The sequence below is a fragment of the Pezoporus flaviventris genome, unplaced genomic scaffold (assembly GCF_033815535.1).
Source record: "Pezoporus flaviventris isolate CSIRO_AGI_PZ_B2104156 unplaced genomic scaffold, CSIRO_AGI_Pfla_v1 ptg000083l, whole genome shotgun sequence".
Taxonomy (NCBI): Eukaryota; Metazoa; Chordata; class Aves; order Psittaciformes; family Psittacidae; genus Pezoporus; species Pezoporus flaviventris.
The window spans coordinates 2,659,131-2,674,522 of record NW_026892631.1 but is presented as its reverse complement, the minus strand read 5'-3'; the positions used below and the strand labels follow the sequence as shown (position 1 = coordinate 2,674,522).

At 37.0% G+C, this 15,392-nt stretch overlaps 1 protein-coding gene and 1 long non-coding RNA gene across 10 annotated transcripts in view; both read right to left on the bottom strand.

Moving 5' to 3' along the window:
• Positions 1-15,392, bottom strand: part of LOC133280431 (uncharacterized) — a 148,249-nt gene that overhangs the window by 36,978 nt on the left and 95,879 nt on the right. The window lies entirely within an intron of this gene.
• MARK1 (microtubule affinity regulating kinase 1) overlaps positions 1-15,392 on the bottom strand; it is a 58,139-nt gene that overhangs the window by 9,013 nt on the left and 33,734 nt on the right. For 6 of the 9 annotated variants that reach the window (XM_061475348.1, XM_061475349.1, XM_061475342.1 and 3 more), the window contains 8 exons: positions 15,208-15,264; positions 11,240-11,476; positions 11,031-11,150; positions 6,848-6,947; positions 6,163-6,275; positions 4,696-4,870; positions 3,469-3,659; positions 799-899 (listed from right to left, as the gene is read on the bottom strand). In XM_061475348.1, coding sequence (XP_061331332.1) covers positions 799-899; positions 3,469-3,659; positions 4,696-4,870; positions 6,163-6,275; positions 6,848-6,947; positions 11,031-11,150; positions 11,240-11,476; positions 15,208-15,264 — 1,094 coding nt within the window. The remainder of the gene's footprint in view (positions 1-798; positions 900-3,468; positions 3,660-4,695; positions 4,871-6,162; positions 6,276-6,847; positions 6,948-11,030; positions 11,151-11,239; positions 11,477-15,207; positions 15,265-15,392) is intronic. The other 3 variants (XM_061475347.1, XM_061475344.1, XM_061475345.1) reach the window with 1 other exon arrangement.

Genomic DNA, 15,392 nt, shown 5'->3' with positions numbered 1-15,392 from the left:
TTCAAAATTAAATGCATAATTAAAAAATTCAGACACCAAGACAGAAAATAAAACTAATTTACTAGATGGTGTTATTTCATGCTAGGGATTTTCTGATTCATTTTACCCTTTGCTATTTAAGTAGCTAACACCAAAATAAAATCAGAGTAAGACTTAATGCTTTAAACTAAAAAATATCCACTTTGCATTACTCCCCAGTAAAGCCAATGTTTATTTTGCAGTCAGGTACACGGTTTAACTAACACCAAGGATGAACAAAGGATGTATCTCAAAACCCCCAGTAATTGTGGCAGTGTTAAATACAATAATATTTAACAAAACATATAAACAGTGTAATTATCATCCCAAAAACACATACAACTTGGTTACCATCTCTACTAAAATATTATTTTAGGCCAAAAAAATTGTACCGTATAGAATTGACAAGTCTTAACAATTTTAACTTTGATTACTAGAAGAAATGGAAAGGGATTAGGCTCCACTGTTGGGGTGCTCCAACAAAGTTCTCCATAACAGAGTTGTCTATTTGGTTGTAAGCAGTTACTTTACTCACTGTTGCAAGACAACCATTGGTAATAAATATGGATCCATAAAAAGAGACAAAGGCAAATCTACACATTTAGTTATAAATTTCATTACAAACATAGAAATTGTGGTGGAAGACAAGATGAAAAGGTACAATCGGACTTCATGTATTTCACACCATGCTGCATAATGGTATTCATTAATTGCATAACCTGCTTCTCTGTGCCTCAGCTCTTGTACCCAAATTAGTAAGTAATAAAAGTTGAAGAATACCTGTTGTCCTTCCCATTCTGTATTGCAGAATAGCGATCTGAAGAACGTTCACAAACGTAAGTGTTCCTCCTTGTCATTCCACTACCAGAAAATACATTATTCTAGAAGAAAATTGAGACAAAAATTAAACTAAATACCTTCTTCTACTGTACATTGTGTTGTACAGAAATGCCAGAATTGGAAACAAAACCAGTTTCATCCATTTATGTATATTCTTAATGTCTTCAAATGTACTAGCCTAATGTATTCAAACAAATAATTTATATCAGCTATCTTTTCTAATAGCTTATTCACCATCACTTTACTGTACCATTGAGAGTACACTAAAATAAAACAGAGAAACTGAAATTTGCTGACATTTGCTTTCCTAAGTATTATTATCCAATTCCCACATACTGTCTTACTAAGTTATTTGTCTCTGGGACCAAAGGAACAAACTGGAATCCTAGAGAACACATCTATCTGGCTGGTTGAAAGGCTTCCCTGTGGAGATTAAGTTGCTAAGGCTCCAGCCTTACAGTTACTTGCCTTCTCTCAAAAGAGATTTCAAGAGAACAAAAAGAAAACATTCTTAATCTGTGTCTGCCAACCCAAAAATTATTATGCAGATAACGCCAGATGTGTCTTGTAGCAACAATAAAAATAAAACTAAATAAACAGAATAAAAAATACTGATGGAACTTTCCTTGTTACTGATTTCAGTTTGCACATACTTCATAGAATACCAATGTTCTCCTCCTCCCCTGTCATGCACAGATTAGCTGCTGAAGGCTTACTTGCAGTACACGATGGACAATTCTGTTTTTAATACAGTACATATTGAATTTGGGGTGAAAGAGGTTTTCAAAGTACTAACCTAACATACTGATACACGCTGGCAAGATTTCAAATACTCTAAATTTGGGAACTGTAGGGCATCATGACCTCTGCAAGATTTACTGTGTGTTTAGGTCTCCCTCTTCTACAGATTTGCAGCATTAGTATCACCCCCCCAGAGACTACTGAATAAACTGTTTCAAGGCCAATGTGTAAGGAAGATTAACAACTGCACTTACCTGGTTTTCGAATTAAACTCTTGCAAGCTAGACAAGTATGACTGGAGGTGACAAACTTGTTTATAAGAAATCCTACCTTCCCTAACATCACCCTTAAAGTTACACAGGAGTATTTTAAAATTATCCATATTAAATTTGCTTTGTTCACTATAAACATGAGTTTTAAAAACCAAACTTAAAGTTGAGCAGCTTACAAAAAAATCTAACTACTGCTGCAATATCAGACACCACTATTCCTTAATCTTGCCCATCACAAAGCCTCTTACTAAGTCCTCAAAACACAAATACTGAAGTTGCCATTAGCAAGTAAATCAGTTTCTTATTCTGAATAGCAAAGATATTCCATTTAATTAGTTCTCAGAAAGCAGAGAAATGCTTTTGATACATCAGCTTGTACCATACGTGACTGTAATCAGCTCTGGGGCAATATAGTTTTGGGAAGGCTCAGATATGAAATCTAATCTTAGAAGTCACAAAGTTCCTGCATATAATCCACACAGCCTTAATTTCAAAGACTCTTTGTGGGGATAAACAATTTATTTTAAATTTGAAAGAAATGTTTAAAGTGCCTGCAGACACAGCCTGTAGAACAGCAAGAGTTACATGAACTTCAGCATCTATTTTGTTTAAAGAAAATTCCTGCAGAAATGCATCTAATCTCCCCAGAGTATCCAAGATGGGGGCCAGCATGTAGAATCCCAAAGGACAACGGCAATTCTTGCTGCCTGTGCTAAAAGGTGGCCAGAATTTTTGTATTTAATACAGTGTGCCTCCTAAATAGCATAAAGTGTACTTGAATCTTAATTTACAATTCCTTTTTTCCCCACATGAACTCTTGCTCTTAAGTAGCTGATTAAACATTACACAACATTTTTCCATTGTATAGCCTAAACACTGATACTACTGCCCATGAACTTCCACAAAGTAGATGCTTTCACATTAGGAGAGGCAGACTCTCCTATTTGGAACAAAGATGTCTAAGGCAGTAACATGATACTAGTTTACAAAACTGAAGGACGTTGTAACAGAAGAACTAGAAAATAAATCACTTCTTATTACAAGAAACAGGTTGTAACTCGTAACATCAACAGGCACACACACCAGGGGAAAAGTAGGTTGTTCCCCTCCCCTCCACCTTATTTGTGAAGTCCAAAGAGCGGTGGTTTCAGAAAACTAAGCAAAGTCACAGGGAAAACACTTATGAGGGATATTACACAGGATTATTCAGATGAAATCTCTGATTCAGGAAGTCCCCTGGCTTCCTTGTAGATACACAAGAATTAGAAACCAGCAACAGAGCACTCCATATTGGCACTGTTCTTATGTTCTTTCCCTAAATATCCACTATTTGTCTTGACAGATCTTCAGTTTGCCCAAGTGCAGACATCCTAGTGCTTACTCTTATGTTAGTGTTAGAAAAAGTAAAGTTGTGGGGGAAGGGAAAAGTTTACGTTAAAGGCATCCACTGAAGCCTGTCTATTTCTGTCTGCCAGCAAAAGTTACCAGAAATAGACTTAGTGGCTTATTCAGTAACCGTTACGTCTATAGTAACCTTATGCTGCAGATTTTGTTTAAATAGGGAAAAACAAATATAACCAGGCAAAAGCACACTCACACTGGGAATGGTGGATTTCTTTCTTTCTGGACCCACAAGTGGACTTGCAGCCATTTCTCCTTTGGATCCCACTGTAGTGCTGCTAAGTTTGCGTGAGACATCCTTGTCCCAGTCTTCCTTCTGTTCGCTTTCCACACTGTTTGCCTGAGCCCTTTTCGTGTATGACACAGCAGGAGGAATTGAGGGACCAACTGCCAAATAAAAACAGAATTAATAAATACCTAAAAATAATCATTGCATTTTTCCTGGCCAAAATAGTCCAGATACAATTCTCTGAGCCCAAAAAAGCATTTGAACAACTATGACTGCAAACTCAGCACATACATCAACCTATTCAATTGAGGTTTGCCAGGTTAAGTTTTCTACCTACACTCTCTTTGCAGTTCAGAATTAGTTCCCATTTCACATCAGGATGTAAAACCTAGAATAATATTTTAATTCTAACTTTAAACACCATGGAAGGTCCTTTTCCCCTGAAAACCCTAGAACTATTTTGTTTAAAAGCATGTTTATGGTTGGAAAATTACAATTCTTTCCCCCTTACCATTCTTTAAAATGCTTTGAGGCAAATTTCCATCTGTAGAATTTTACATTCCCTTGAAATAAAAGTCACATTAGCTGATGATCCTCACAATTTTCCTTTTTTTTCCCCCAAAAAAGTAACCACAACGAACTACCACAGAGGGAAAACAGTAAAAATAGAAATAATAACGTAAATTAAGGCAGAGAAAAGGGACATTTTTAGCATTTTAAAAATATTTCCTGTAATTTAACAGCTCTCTCAGGGGGTGATGGGGAAAAAAAAAAAAAATTCACCTTTTTAGTTAATGTTTTAAATGTGCACTCCTTTTTGATGTAACCACTTTCACCAGAAAATATTTCCCTAATAATTGGTAAAATTGTTGTCTCTTGGAAACAATTTGAACCCATCTTCAAATGCACTGGTAAACATAATGGTTTACTGCTTTTGACTCTATTCCCGACCAATATTTTGCCATTACTTCATAAACACAAAACATCCTCAAGCTCTTATTTAGTGAATAAACAAGTAACAAGTTTAAAACATTAACTCTCTGACACTGACCCAGAATTACGACAGAAGCATTCATACAAATAAAAGCATCACAGTGGAGCACAACGAGATACACAACAAATGCACAGAGTGGTGGACCTGCCAGGTTCACAAAACACTGCACATTCAGACTTGAGTTGTGTATGTTACTTTACTTGTTGGAATGTCATCCCCACCATGATCACTGAAACGCCGTTGTTTCTGGTTAGTTGATATACTCCGCTGGACCTTCAGGTGAGCGGGAGACTGCACAGAACTGTTGTTGAGGTCACTGCTAGGACGAGACCTTTGACTCAAGTTGCTGCTTGTCAAGGACTCACCTCCTTCAAACTAGAAGAAAAAGTTTTTCAAAGCATAAATTCAACATTGCTGGTACTTTCAGAGCATTTTGAAGCAAAGAGGTAAAATTGTACCCAGAGTTTAATTTTATTCAAAATGAATTTTATCACTTCATGTGTGGGTAACAGTTAAACCTGCTTTAGCAGGGGAGTTAGACTGCATGATCTCCAGAGGTCCCTTCCAACCCCAACCATTCTGCGACTCTGTGTAATGTGCTTTAGAAACACAGCTAAAGCTAAGAAGTTAATGAATGCTGAAAACAAAATTAGCAGACTCCACAGTTACAAAACTGTGCTATTTTAAAACCTAAGCCAAAGAGTGGCTCCCTCAACTCTTTTTTTAAGCTTAAAAAGCATTTCTAACTTCAGAAAAATTCCAAAATGCAGAGTGAGTCAGAAGGGCTAAAAAAGAAAGTACTACTGATTCAAGGATTCCTTACAGCCCTTTAACACATCTTTATAAGGCATATAATTCAGCCACCGGTTCGTTGATATCTAAGAAGCCTAAGTTGTAAGAGCAAGCAGTGGAAAAGACAAATATCCTCTTCCAAGTAGTTTAAGTCAAAATCATGCTAGACAGATTCCCTCCATGTTCTGCCATCACAAGGGAATTCTGGTTCAGAGATGCTGTGGGAAAACGTACTCAACAATGCACATAGCGGATCTACACAGTCTTGGAAATGAAGGAAGGCTAATGAAGCAGCAGGAAAAAAATCCCTTCAAAAAGAAAGCCGTGGTCTTGATTTGATTTCTTGAAAATCCCTATGGTCCTAAAAGATCCTTCTAGCTCCAAAACAGTCAAAATATTTCCTATCACAAATATATTAATGGCCATCATGCAGTTATTTATTATATAATAAAATACACTATAAAATAGTACAACTGAGAAAGGCTGAACGCATTTCTGAGAAATAAATGTTACATCTTAAAAGTTTGAGGATTGCTCTAGTGAAATTAACTATTTCAGATTTTAACTGTAAATGCACATGACAGGAAGAAGATTGAGCACTTAGAAGTCAGGCCACTTCAGATTAACAGCTAGCTTTTTAACAAAGCAATTCAACAGATTTACAAGCAAATGTGAAGATACTATATTCAGTCTATTTCTTCATATGGGAACTAACAATATATCCAAGAAGATATGAAAAGGGGAAGACATTAGCAAGTTATCAATTTTTTTTAACAGAAAATGTTGCAAAATAGTTCAGTAAAACATTAATCACCAGAATATTCAATTCAACCAGATATAAAGGTGACAGAAGACATAAATTAAGTAGCACTTACTTCAGGTGGTTTTCTACCTAGAAGTAGGTAAGTAGCCATGACTTCATCATACTTTTGGTTTACTAAAGATTCATGGATTTCTTCTCTTGAAAAGCCCATTGTCACCATTATGTCTAAAAGTAAGAAGAACTAGATGCATTACCAGAGTAAGTGCTTGAGTTTCCTGACAACTAAAGAACAATGAAAGTAGTAAAAAAAACACCTTATAATTTAACATATAACTGGGATTCCATTCAACCAGCATCATCTTTGCTGAGCAAAATCAAAAAGACTGCAACTCTCCTCCTTTCATCGTTATGCTCTTGAAAACTCTCAACTATGTTATTCAACAGAGTTCAATGCTATTCAATGACGACACTGGCAAATAGAAACTACAAACAGCTACAGGAACAACATAGCATCTTTTTCTGACCATGCCAGATAAAAACTGTTGCTCGTTTCCTTCTGCATGATGAATTCTGTAATCTTATTCATCTTTTACTATGCTTGTAGATTTATGCCAGCTCTATGAAGTCACAACAGTAGTTATAAGGAGGGCATTGTAATGAAATTTCTCATTTAAATAAAGAGAAAACATTTTATTTGTAGGATGAGATTGCATGTCAAATTTGGTAAGAGCTTAGTTGGATCTACAAGATAAAACTGCCTGTGTACATCAGATGCAACATCCTTGTAATAGTCTTACCTATTCTCTTAGTGTCATTAAAATCTGGTTCAGGTTCAGTATATGGCTTTAGTTCTTCTTCTTCATGGCCAACATTCATCCACCGATCCTTCATAATTTGCTAGGGAAAGAAATGAACTTTAGGTCAATATGCCATTTACCATGCCTAGGGAAACCTGGGTGAGCTCGTCTGGGGAAAAACAGCCCTTAAAATTCATAATAAACAGAATTCTGCTCTTTTACTCACACCTTTCCCCTCCCATCTTACAGTTTATCTTTCACATCCTCTAGTCTCCATTAGTTCACCACCCCCCCCCCCCATTATTTATCCTTTACAGTATCTACCCACTCAAAATACCAGAAAAACTACCAAGAGGAAAGAATTTGCAGTTCATCACACAAAAATCTTCCATTTGTACCCTTCACTTCCACCACCTCTTAATCTTACCTTGCTGAGTGCCTGCCACTCATGCCCTTATCTTGGTTAAAATCCCTAGATGTTACTACAATATCAACTGTATGACAATAAGTAACTCCTTCAAATAATAACAAAGGAAGCATGTTTACAAACTATAGAACATTTCAGGAGCGTGCCGATGCTTCCTACAGTCTTTCATTTCAAGATTGTGATGCCGACTGGTCACTTTATCCTATGGATCTTTCTCCCCGCACTTGACCTAAGTATGTTCACAGTTTGGCTGCAGCGAGAAATGCCTCATAACTCTCTCTGTGCCGTGCAGATATTTCCTTCTGCATTCTTTGGAAAATTTCCTCTGCTGTAGCTTGGATCTGTTTATAAGCCCGCCAGACTGATCAGCTGGAATCCTAACCGCCACCACAATCTCTCCTTACGGATATATTAATCTTTAAAACAGCTAAAATTGGTTTCCTTCCTACAGCAACAGGCACACGTGCCTCTTTAGGGACATTCTCTAATACTGCTCACTAGGTTGACAGAAGAGTGAAAGAAATCAAGTTTCCCACAAGCTCCAAATATGCTTTGCAAATACAGAATTAAGTTATTTCTCACAAACAGTAAAATACTCAAGTTTCCATTGATATAACCAGATTCTTTGTACGTAGTGCTGCTGCCAAATTACAGACACAAATAGCAGTATCCTTACAAGAACAATACAGAACTCTGTACTTGGGCCAGTTAACATTTGGCTGACAGTAAGACTTACAGATTTGTTCAAAGTTCTGCCACAGGATTGAATTTTGGGCTTTTGAAGCGGGAGATAAAAGGGAAGGTATTGTGTACATGTATTGCTTTATTGTATCTCTGGCATAGAGAGCACAAGCTTCTTTTGCAATAGCCTTTGGTTATGTATTTGTAGCCTTGCAGTAACATGAGACTCTCCAAAGAATAGTACGCGGTACCTGCAATTACAGTTTATTTTAAGGACACTGTTAATTAAATGTAAAGTTTAAGCATGATAATGTGTTTGGATGACACAAATCACACTGCTCAAATCCTATCTCTGTTTCTCAACCCTTCTTGAATAGGCAAACCCAACAATTCCCACTTACAGTTTTTCCTATCTCTTCAGTAGGTGGATCACTTCAATGTAATCTGCTCCAGCTTTTCCATTTGTTAAATATGCAAAACTCTGCTAGCTTCTATCTTTTAAATACATGATCTCATAGGCACATTGAGTTATTGTACAACTCTTAAAACAGGCTCTTAAACTCAAGCATTTTGAAGTGACACAAATGATCCAGTTCCAGGATCAGTATTAAATCTGTGCAAGTTCTGCTGTGCTTTCACTCAGCTGATTCAAGAGCAGCAGTTTTGGTCAAGGTGAAGATCTGACCCAAACTGTATTTCTTAATGACAAACCCAAACTGAGTTTTCAACCAATTAGGTATTACTGATGAGGTTTCCCTCAACTTTCAGGAAAACAATTTAAATATAATCTGGCTCAAGACATGTCTGTCTCAAAATTATTTGTTTTATTACTCTTTGTAAGCATAAATCTGCTCTGTGGGAATTGCACAGTGTTGCTTTGAAAGAACTGAAGACTTGGAGGAGGAGGAATTCTTTGAAATCCTAATAGTTAAGGGAAAACCCACATTTTCTGACAATGCATTTTTTCCATCTCTTCCTGTGAAGATTTTACAACAACATTCTCTTGCTTCTAAAATGTTTTCTCTCTGCTGCAACCATGAAAATGTCTAGATGAACCCTTTCAATAAATATTTGCCTGGTCCTTACCAGAGGAAAAGTGCTAAGCCTAACCCATATGGTGCCGATCCTGTGTCAGCCTCAGCTTTGATGCTCATGTCACTGACAAACATCCTATTGAATGGTGAGGGAAAAACACGCATGGGAACTGAGCGGGTGGACGGCTGGGACTGAACAAATAATTAAAAGACAAAGCACAGACAAAAAACCCTCCCCACCTAAGATGAGATTGTCTTTCCGCTTTTAGAATCTGCGAATAAATATGTACTTACATTATAAATATGTATTTTTAGAAACAGAAGAAATAGTAATTTCTTTCCAAAGTACAAACCATGGCTTTCTAAATCAACATACATGTGGTTTCAGGAACATTCATATTTTAAAAGCATTTGTGATGTCTCTCTCCCTCAGATTAGCAAACTGATCAATACCCGTTATCATCAGTGTTTTAGTACTGATCCACAGCTCGAGATCCCCTATCACACAATAACATTTTCTTGCTCTCTTCCATATAATCAGACTATGCTGTTCCAGCAAGACTGCTATCCAACACATCTCTCTAGGGACAGGAAGGAATTTTAGGAGAACTGGATAACATTACAGTATCTAGAATGAAAGTAAAATTAGATCTCAAGAGAAACTGCTGAAAATCCAGAGGAAAGTTCAACAAAAGGAAAATGTTTTTCCTAAACCTTAAAACATGACACAGAAAAGCACAAACTTTCACCATCTTCAAGTCACTACGCTCTTACCATTATGTCCTCTAGACACTAGTAAATACATAAGAATTGAGTATCAATAAAGAAGAAGCCACCATTCACTATTCTCTTCAGCACAGCTTTTACTAAAGCTACAGTTATTTATAAGAAGTCACAAACCAGAATCACCTTGAGATTAAGTTGTATGCAGACACAGCTCACTAAACGTTTGCTACCTTAACACAGGTAGCATCCATGTCAGAAAATGTTAGTCATGCCATTACAAATAAAAAACAGCTTAAATGGGATTTATTCTCTGAAATGCCATCCACTGCTGCACAAGTAGGCAGAGAAAGATGAAATGAAGTCACTGGTGATTAACTCACGTAAATACTACTTTAAAACCATTCTATTTATCTTCCACCCTACTTTCATCTCTGTGCTAAGTAGATGGTATTTTCAGGAGTCTATCTTGGTTAAACAATTCACAAAACAGAACAGGACAGCATTTAGAGTGAACACTACACAAAATATTTGCTAAACAGCAGCTCCAGAATCATCCAGTAAGTGCATGCCAGTATAGCAACCTTGAATGAAAGAGCCCCTTAAAAACACTGAACCTTTTAGCCATATTACAAAGCCTAATTTACTACCACCACCACTAAAATCATAACTCGGTAGAAATCCTCAAAACGGATTTTAGCTGAGGGACACAGTATTAATACATGTTAATTTTCTGGCTACTCAGAAACAGAAGTACCAGAAGAGGGAAAGAAAAGGCTGCACAGAAATTACTGGCTTATCATTCATTGTATTCTTAAGTGTCTGTCTGTATTATGGCACTAAAACAAACAAAAAACACCCACATAGTTTTCAATCACAGTTACTCTTTTATCTATCCCTTTAAAAAAATCATGCTGAATATAGTAAATTAAATGAAAATGGCTGATGGAAGTGCCTGCTGCTGGTTTTGGTCTTCTGGAAAACTCCCAAGAATAAGATATTTACACTCTTGTCCTTGCCCCCATTTTGAACTACCTCCATTACCTGACCGAAAGAAGTGGGAGCGGTTTGCATTTTGAAATACTCTTCAGTTATAGTCTTTAGTCAGTTGCAATTAAGGTTAGACTTTCATCAATTAACATTTTATATTTTCAAGATGTTTTGGGGACATTTCCTCTCTCACTCTTTTTTAAACAAAACTTTTGGGTCCTTAAAATGCAAAGAAAGTACCTATTGTGAAAAACAGTTGTAAGCAATTACTGTATTTTATTTTCTTAATCTAAGCCCCTTTTTTTTCCCCCAAGATGAGATTACTTACTTCCAAGCTGCCTCGTTTTATTGGATTCAGTACTAGTAGCTTCTTAAGTAGATTTTCACAGTCTGTGGACATATAGAATGGGATGCGGTACTTCCCCCTCAGCACTCGCTCCCTCAGTTCCTTTAAAACAGAGTTTTAAAAGGTGAGCCTACTAATCACACATAAGATTTAAGGAGACTGAAAGCCAAGCTTTCATACTGCAACTGTACCTTTAGATTCTGACCATCAAACGGCAACGATCCGCTTACTAGTGTGTACAAAATCACCCCAAGGCTCCACACATCCACTTCAGGACCATCATATTTCTTTCCTTGGAAAAGTTCTGGAGCTGCATAAGGTGGGCTTCCACAAAATGTGTCCAGTTTATTACCAACTGTAAATTCATTGCTAAAACCAAAGTCTGCAATTTTAATGTTCATGTCTGCATCAAGCAGAAGGTTTTCTGCCTAAGAGAAAAATGAGAGGAAAATACAATTCATGTATCAGAATAAGATCAATATATTACAGAGTAGTATTTATCAATAAATGCAAATATTTGTTTTTAAATACTTCACCATCTTTTTCTTTCTTGCAGAAGAAAAGAAACAAATCTCCCTTGAATACATTAAAGATTGGAAATTAACTATGTTTACTCAAAGAAATATTACTGTTAAAGCAGCTAAAGAGACTGGAAAGTCAGCTAGTGAATGAGCTGTGAAGATTTTCTTCTCTGGAAGAACCAACTCAGTTCAGGTTTAGACTGAAATATCCAGACATCTCAGGACAGCAGTTTCAGCTTTTGACAGGTTCATGCCAACTTCTGACGCTAAGAAGCGTAAATCTAATTCCAGACATCATTTACCATCTCGGTGGGGTAAATGCTAGAAGGGATTTAAGGCTTCAAAAGAAGATCTGTTCTGCTCACACGATGACATACTTCAAGCTATGCACTGTATCTCAGCATTCTGTACCAAAAAATTCTCTCCCTTTTATTACTGGTGCTTTCTTTAGTAATGCCACCACCAAAGGTGTTTAACACTCAAGAATTACATAGCGTATGAAAAAAATGCATGCTTTATACAGCTAAGAATATTCATGCCTGTGCAGCAATCATCATGTAAGTGCAATGCATCACCTATACATAGGTGCAAGTACTCAGGAACCTGAAGAGTCAATAAAAAATACCTTATACTTAGTATCACAGCTAGGTCAGAAGATTAAAAGAGCAAGATTAGATAAATAAGAATACATTACTGAAAAACACCCCATACAGAGCATTCTCAAAATACAAGGATGCTGAACAACAAGTGCAGCAGATCTGGGCAATGTTTGCTCATCTAACTGGGACCCAGTGCCTGATCTTCACATTAGCAGCACTGCACAGTGCAGGAATCCTTTTTCAACAGGGGGACAGACATCAGCCAGAGCAGAGTATTCACTTAATTGCCAAACATCAGTTTTATAGCAAACACAAACATCTCTCATCAACTGCTATGCTCAGAAAAGTTCAGGACGAAGAGAAACAGCAATCAGTTTGTTAGGGTAAACATGATTTTGTTTGGGTTGGTTTGTTTGTTGGTTTTGTGTTTAGTAATTTCACTTGCACTCAGTGAACAGAACAGGAAACAATTACCAGTATACCAAGCCAAAGCCGCACAACAGAATTTAGGCTTCACCAGGAGTAAAATACAGCTTGCTTATATAAATTAACTACCCCAGAAAATATTTTATTTTCCCAATTCCTGACCTGTAATCTCAGCTGGTTCCAGCTGATGTGCCTGCAGACAGACTCACAGAGGTATCTATTTTCCAGATTTTACATCCTTCTACATTACTGAACAAAGACTTCATTTTCCTTGTGGTGAAAACATTACTGTCAGCGCAGCTGCTCTGCGATTACAATAGTCCTTCTAGTTCAACAGTGCTCTGCTACCCAAGTACCCTATGCTTTTAGGTTCCTCACTTCAAAAACATCAAAACCCATCCTTTCTTAACATGCCAAATAGAAAGACTATGCTCTTGTTGGTTACACGTTCAGAGCAAAAAGTATTAAGTCACTGAAAAAAAGTTTGTGCATCACAGGATGAGCAAAGCTGGAATTGGTTATAGCCCTTTCTATGCAAGCTGTTTATAAACACAGAAAATTAAAAGGAGATGGTTTAAGCATCCATAGGCCTTGCACTCCCCCCTCTTCTGGACAAACTTGCACATTTTTTTTGTAAGTCTTCCTAGCTTAGTAACTTAGATTTGACAGAGTTTATCCTTTCTGTTATTAAAGCCAAAAAGACTTAGCAAAAATCTCTGCCTTGCAGTGCTAACAATATCTATTGGTCAGCGTGCTGGTATTACAGAGAAAGAAAGTCAACAGAAGCAGATGAAAATTCAGATGCAACTCTAAACTTGCTTCTTCCTCCTCTGCAGCTCCGTTAGAAGAGTTTTAAGTGAGACAGAGATGACACATAATGTTTGAAAAGAAAAGACAAAGTGAGAACACCTCCTCAAAGCCATGCATTTATCTCTTCTTTCTTTGGGGAATGTATTTTTCATTGACTGGCTCTCAATCACACCTAACACTGAACTTTTGAAATGAGTCTAGCATAACTCCATCAAAGGGAAGTCAGAGAGAGAAAGGCAAAGAAATAATTTTGAAGCCTGCCTGCCTGTCTCGCAAATAGGAAGATCAGCAGCAGAGTACTTGTGACAGATGGTGAAAGGGATCCTGTATAAACCCCGCAAAGCAGTTTTGGACAGTCCTGTGAGCAATGCAGTGTGCTGTATGCATCCTATGGAACTAAGAAATGAATGTTAGGTGGAGGCTGTGATGGGTTTTGGGAGAAAGAGTGAGATGTAGAATGCTAACTAACCACGGGGGTTAATGAAGTAGGACTCAATAATAATATAGCTGCACTGAGCAAGCCAGTGCCAGATAAGCACAAGGAGATGGCTGGCTTCCTACTCCCAGCAAACTATAGGGCTGAGTCAACCACTGAAAGCGGCTTGTCCAGCCAAGCCAATGGGTCCCATCTGGAAAAGGGTGCAGCCTTCTGGAAAGCTCAACAGTGACTACTGTAAGCCCCAGGGAGCCTGACAAAACATTCACAGGCTCCAAACCACCATGCAAGACAGGGAGGAATTTTTTTATATCAAGATTTCAATGAGATCCAGCCTTTTCCTTCCTTGCATTCTGACTTTAGAGTTCTGGCTCAGCACCTCCACCATCAGATGACAATGGTCCTGGGGCAGGGAGGACTCAGCAGAAAAGGATGCATTATCCAGCATCATATGCACATGCAGAAGCTGGCAGATTGACAGGTATTAGGGAACAGATTTGTAAGAAAGAGGTCAACAGCATGCTGCAGTGTATTATAAGGAAGTTAATACAAAAGAAACTAGTAAAAAAAAAAACCCTTAAGACAAAAGATACTGATAAAACAAACCTTTAAGAATTATTCAGGTTCAGCTTATTCAACATTTTAGATACACCAGTAAAAAAGAAACTAAATCAGTGTTTTCTTTGTAAGCATACAAAGATATACAAAGAGCACTAGCCAACTTTTAAACAGGTGAAGATACTGTGTCCAAGTCCCGTGATATCTAAACTTGGCAGGAAGACAACTTCAGACTGAAGGCTTAGGTTGTACCTGTAATTGCTGAACTCTTTAACATGGTCTAGGATGTTTATCCAGATAGAATATTAGAAAGCATAAAAAAAAAAAGAAGCTCAACTAATTTCTGTTTACCTTAGATTTTTCTGTCTGATTAAACACGAGAGTATAAAACAGAAGTTCAAATGGATTAAAACCCTAATATATTCCTTATGAATCACTACAACAAGATTGGTTTATATATATATGCTTATATGTTTATACAATATATTTTAATTGAAAATATTTCAGCGCTGACTGGTATCACTGAACTTCTGCAGCTTCAGTGTGTACATATCTGCATGCCAGCAGGTATAATTCTTTGGAGAGCATGTCTTTTCCCTAAAGCTAAAACTGGAATGAAAGTAACACGTTCTATTCTTGTCTCTCCCCTGTTCCAACAGGCAAGCTACATTATTTTTGTGCTTCAGAAAATAGAGAATAAATAATATTTACTTCATTCACATGTTTGAGGCATTCACAGTGGCAAGGACAAGTATATAGAATGAAAATAGATTGTCAACCAGCAAAATGAAAAGTAAGTAACAGCCTACCTTAAGATCACGATGAACTATGCACTTCTGATGACAGTACTGCACAGCAGATACAATCTGAAACACCAAGATGATCAGTGAAATACTTAATTTCCATCTCAGCATTTGTATATTATCTAGTATATAAATTTGGCTTCTGATATGATTCAGCAGAACATAAGATATTAATATATAAAGCCTTTAAT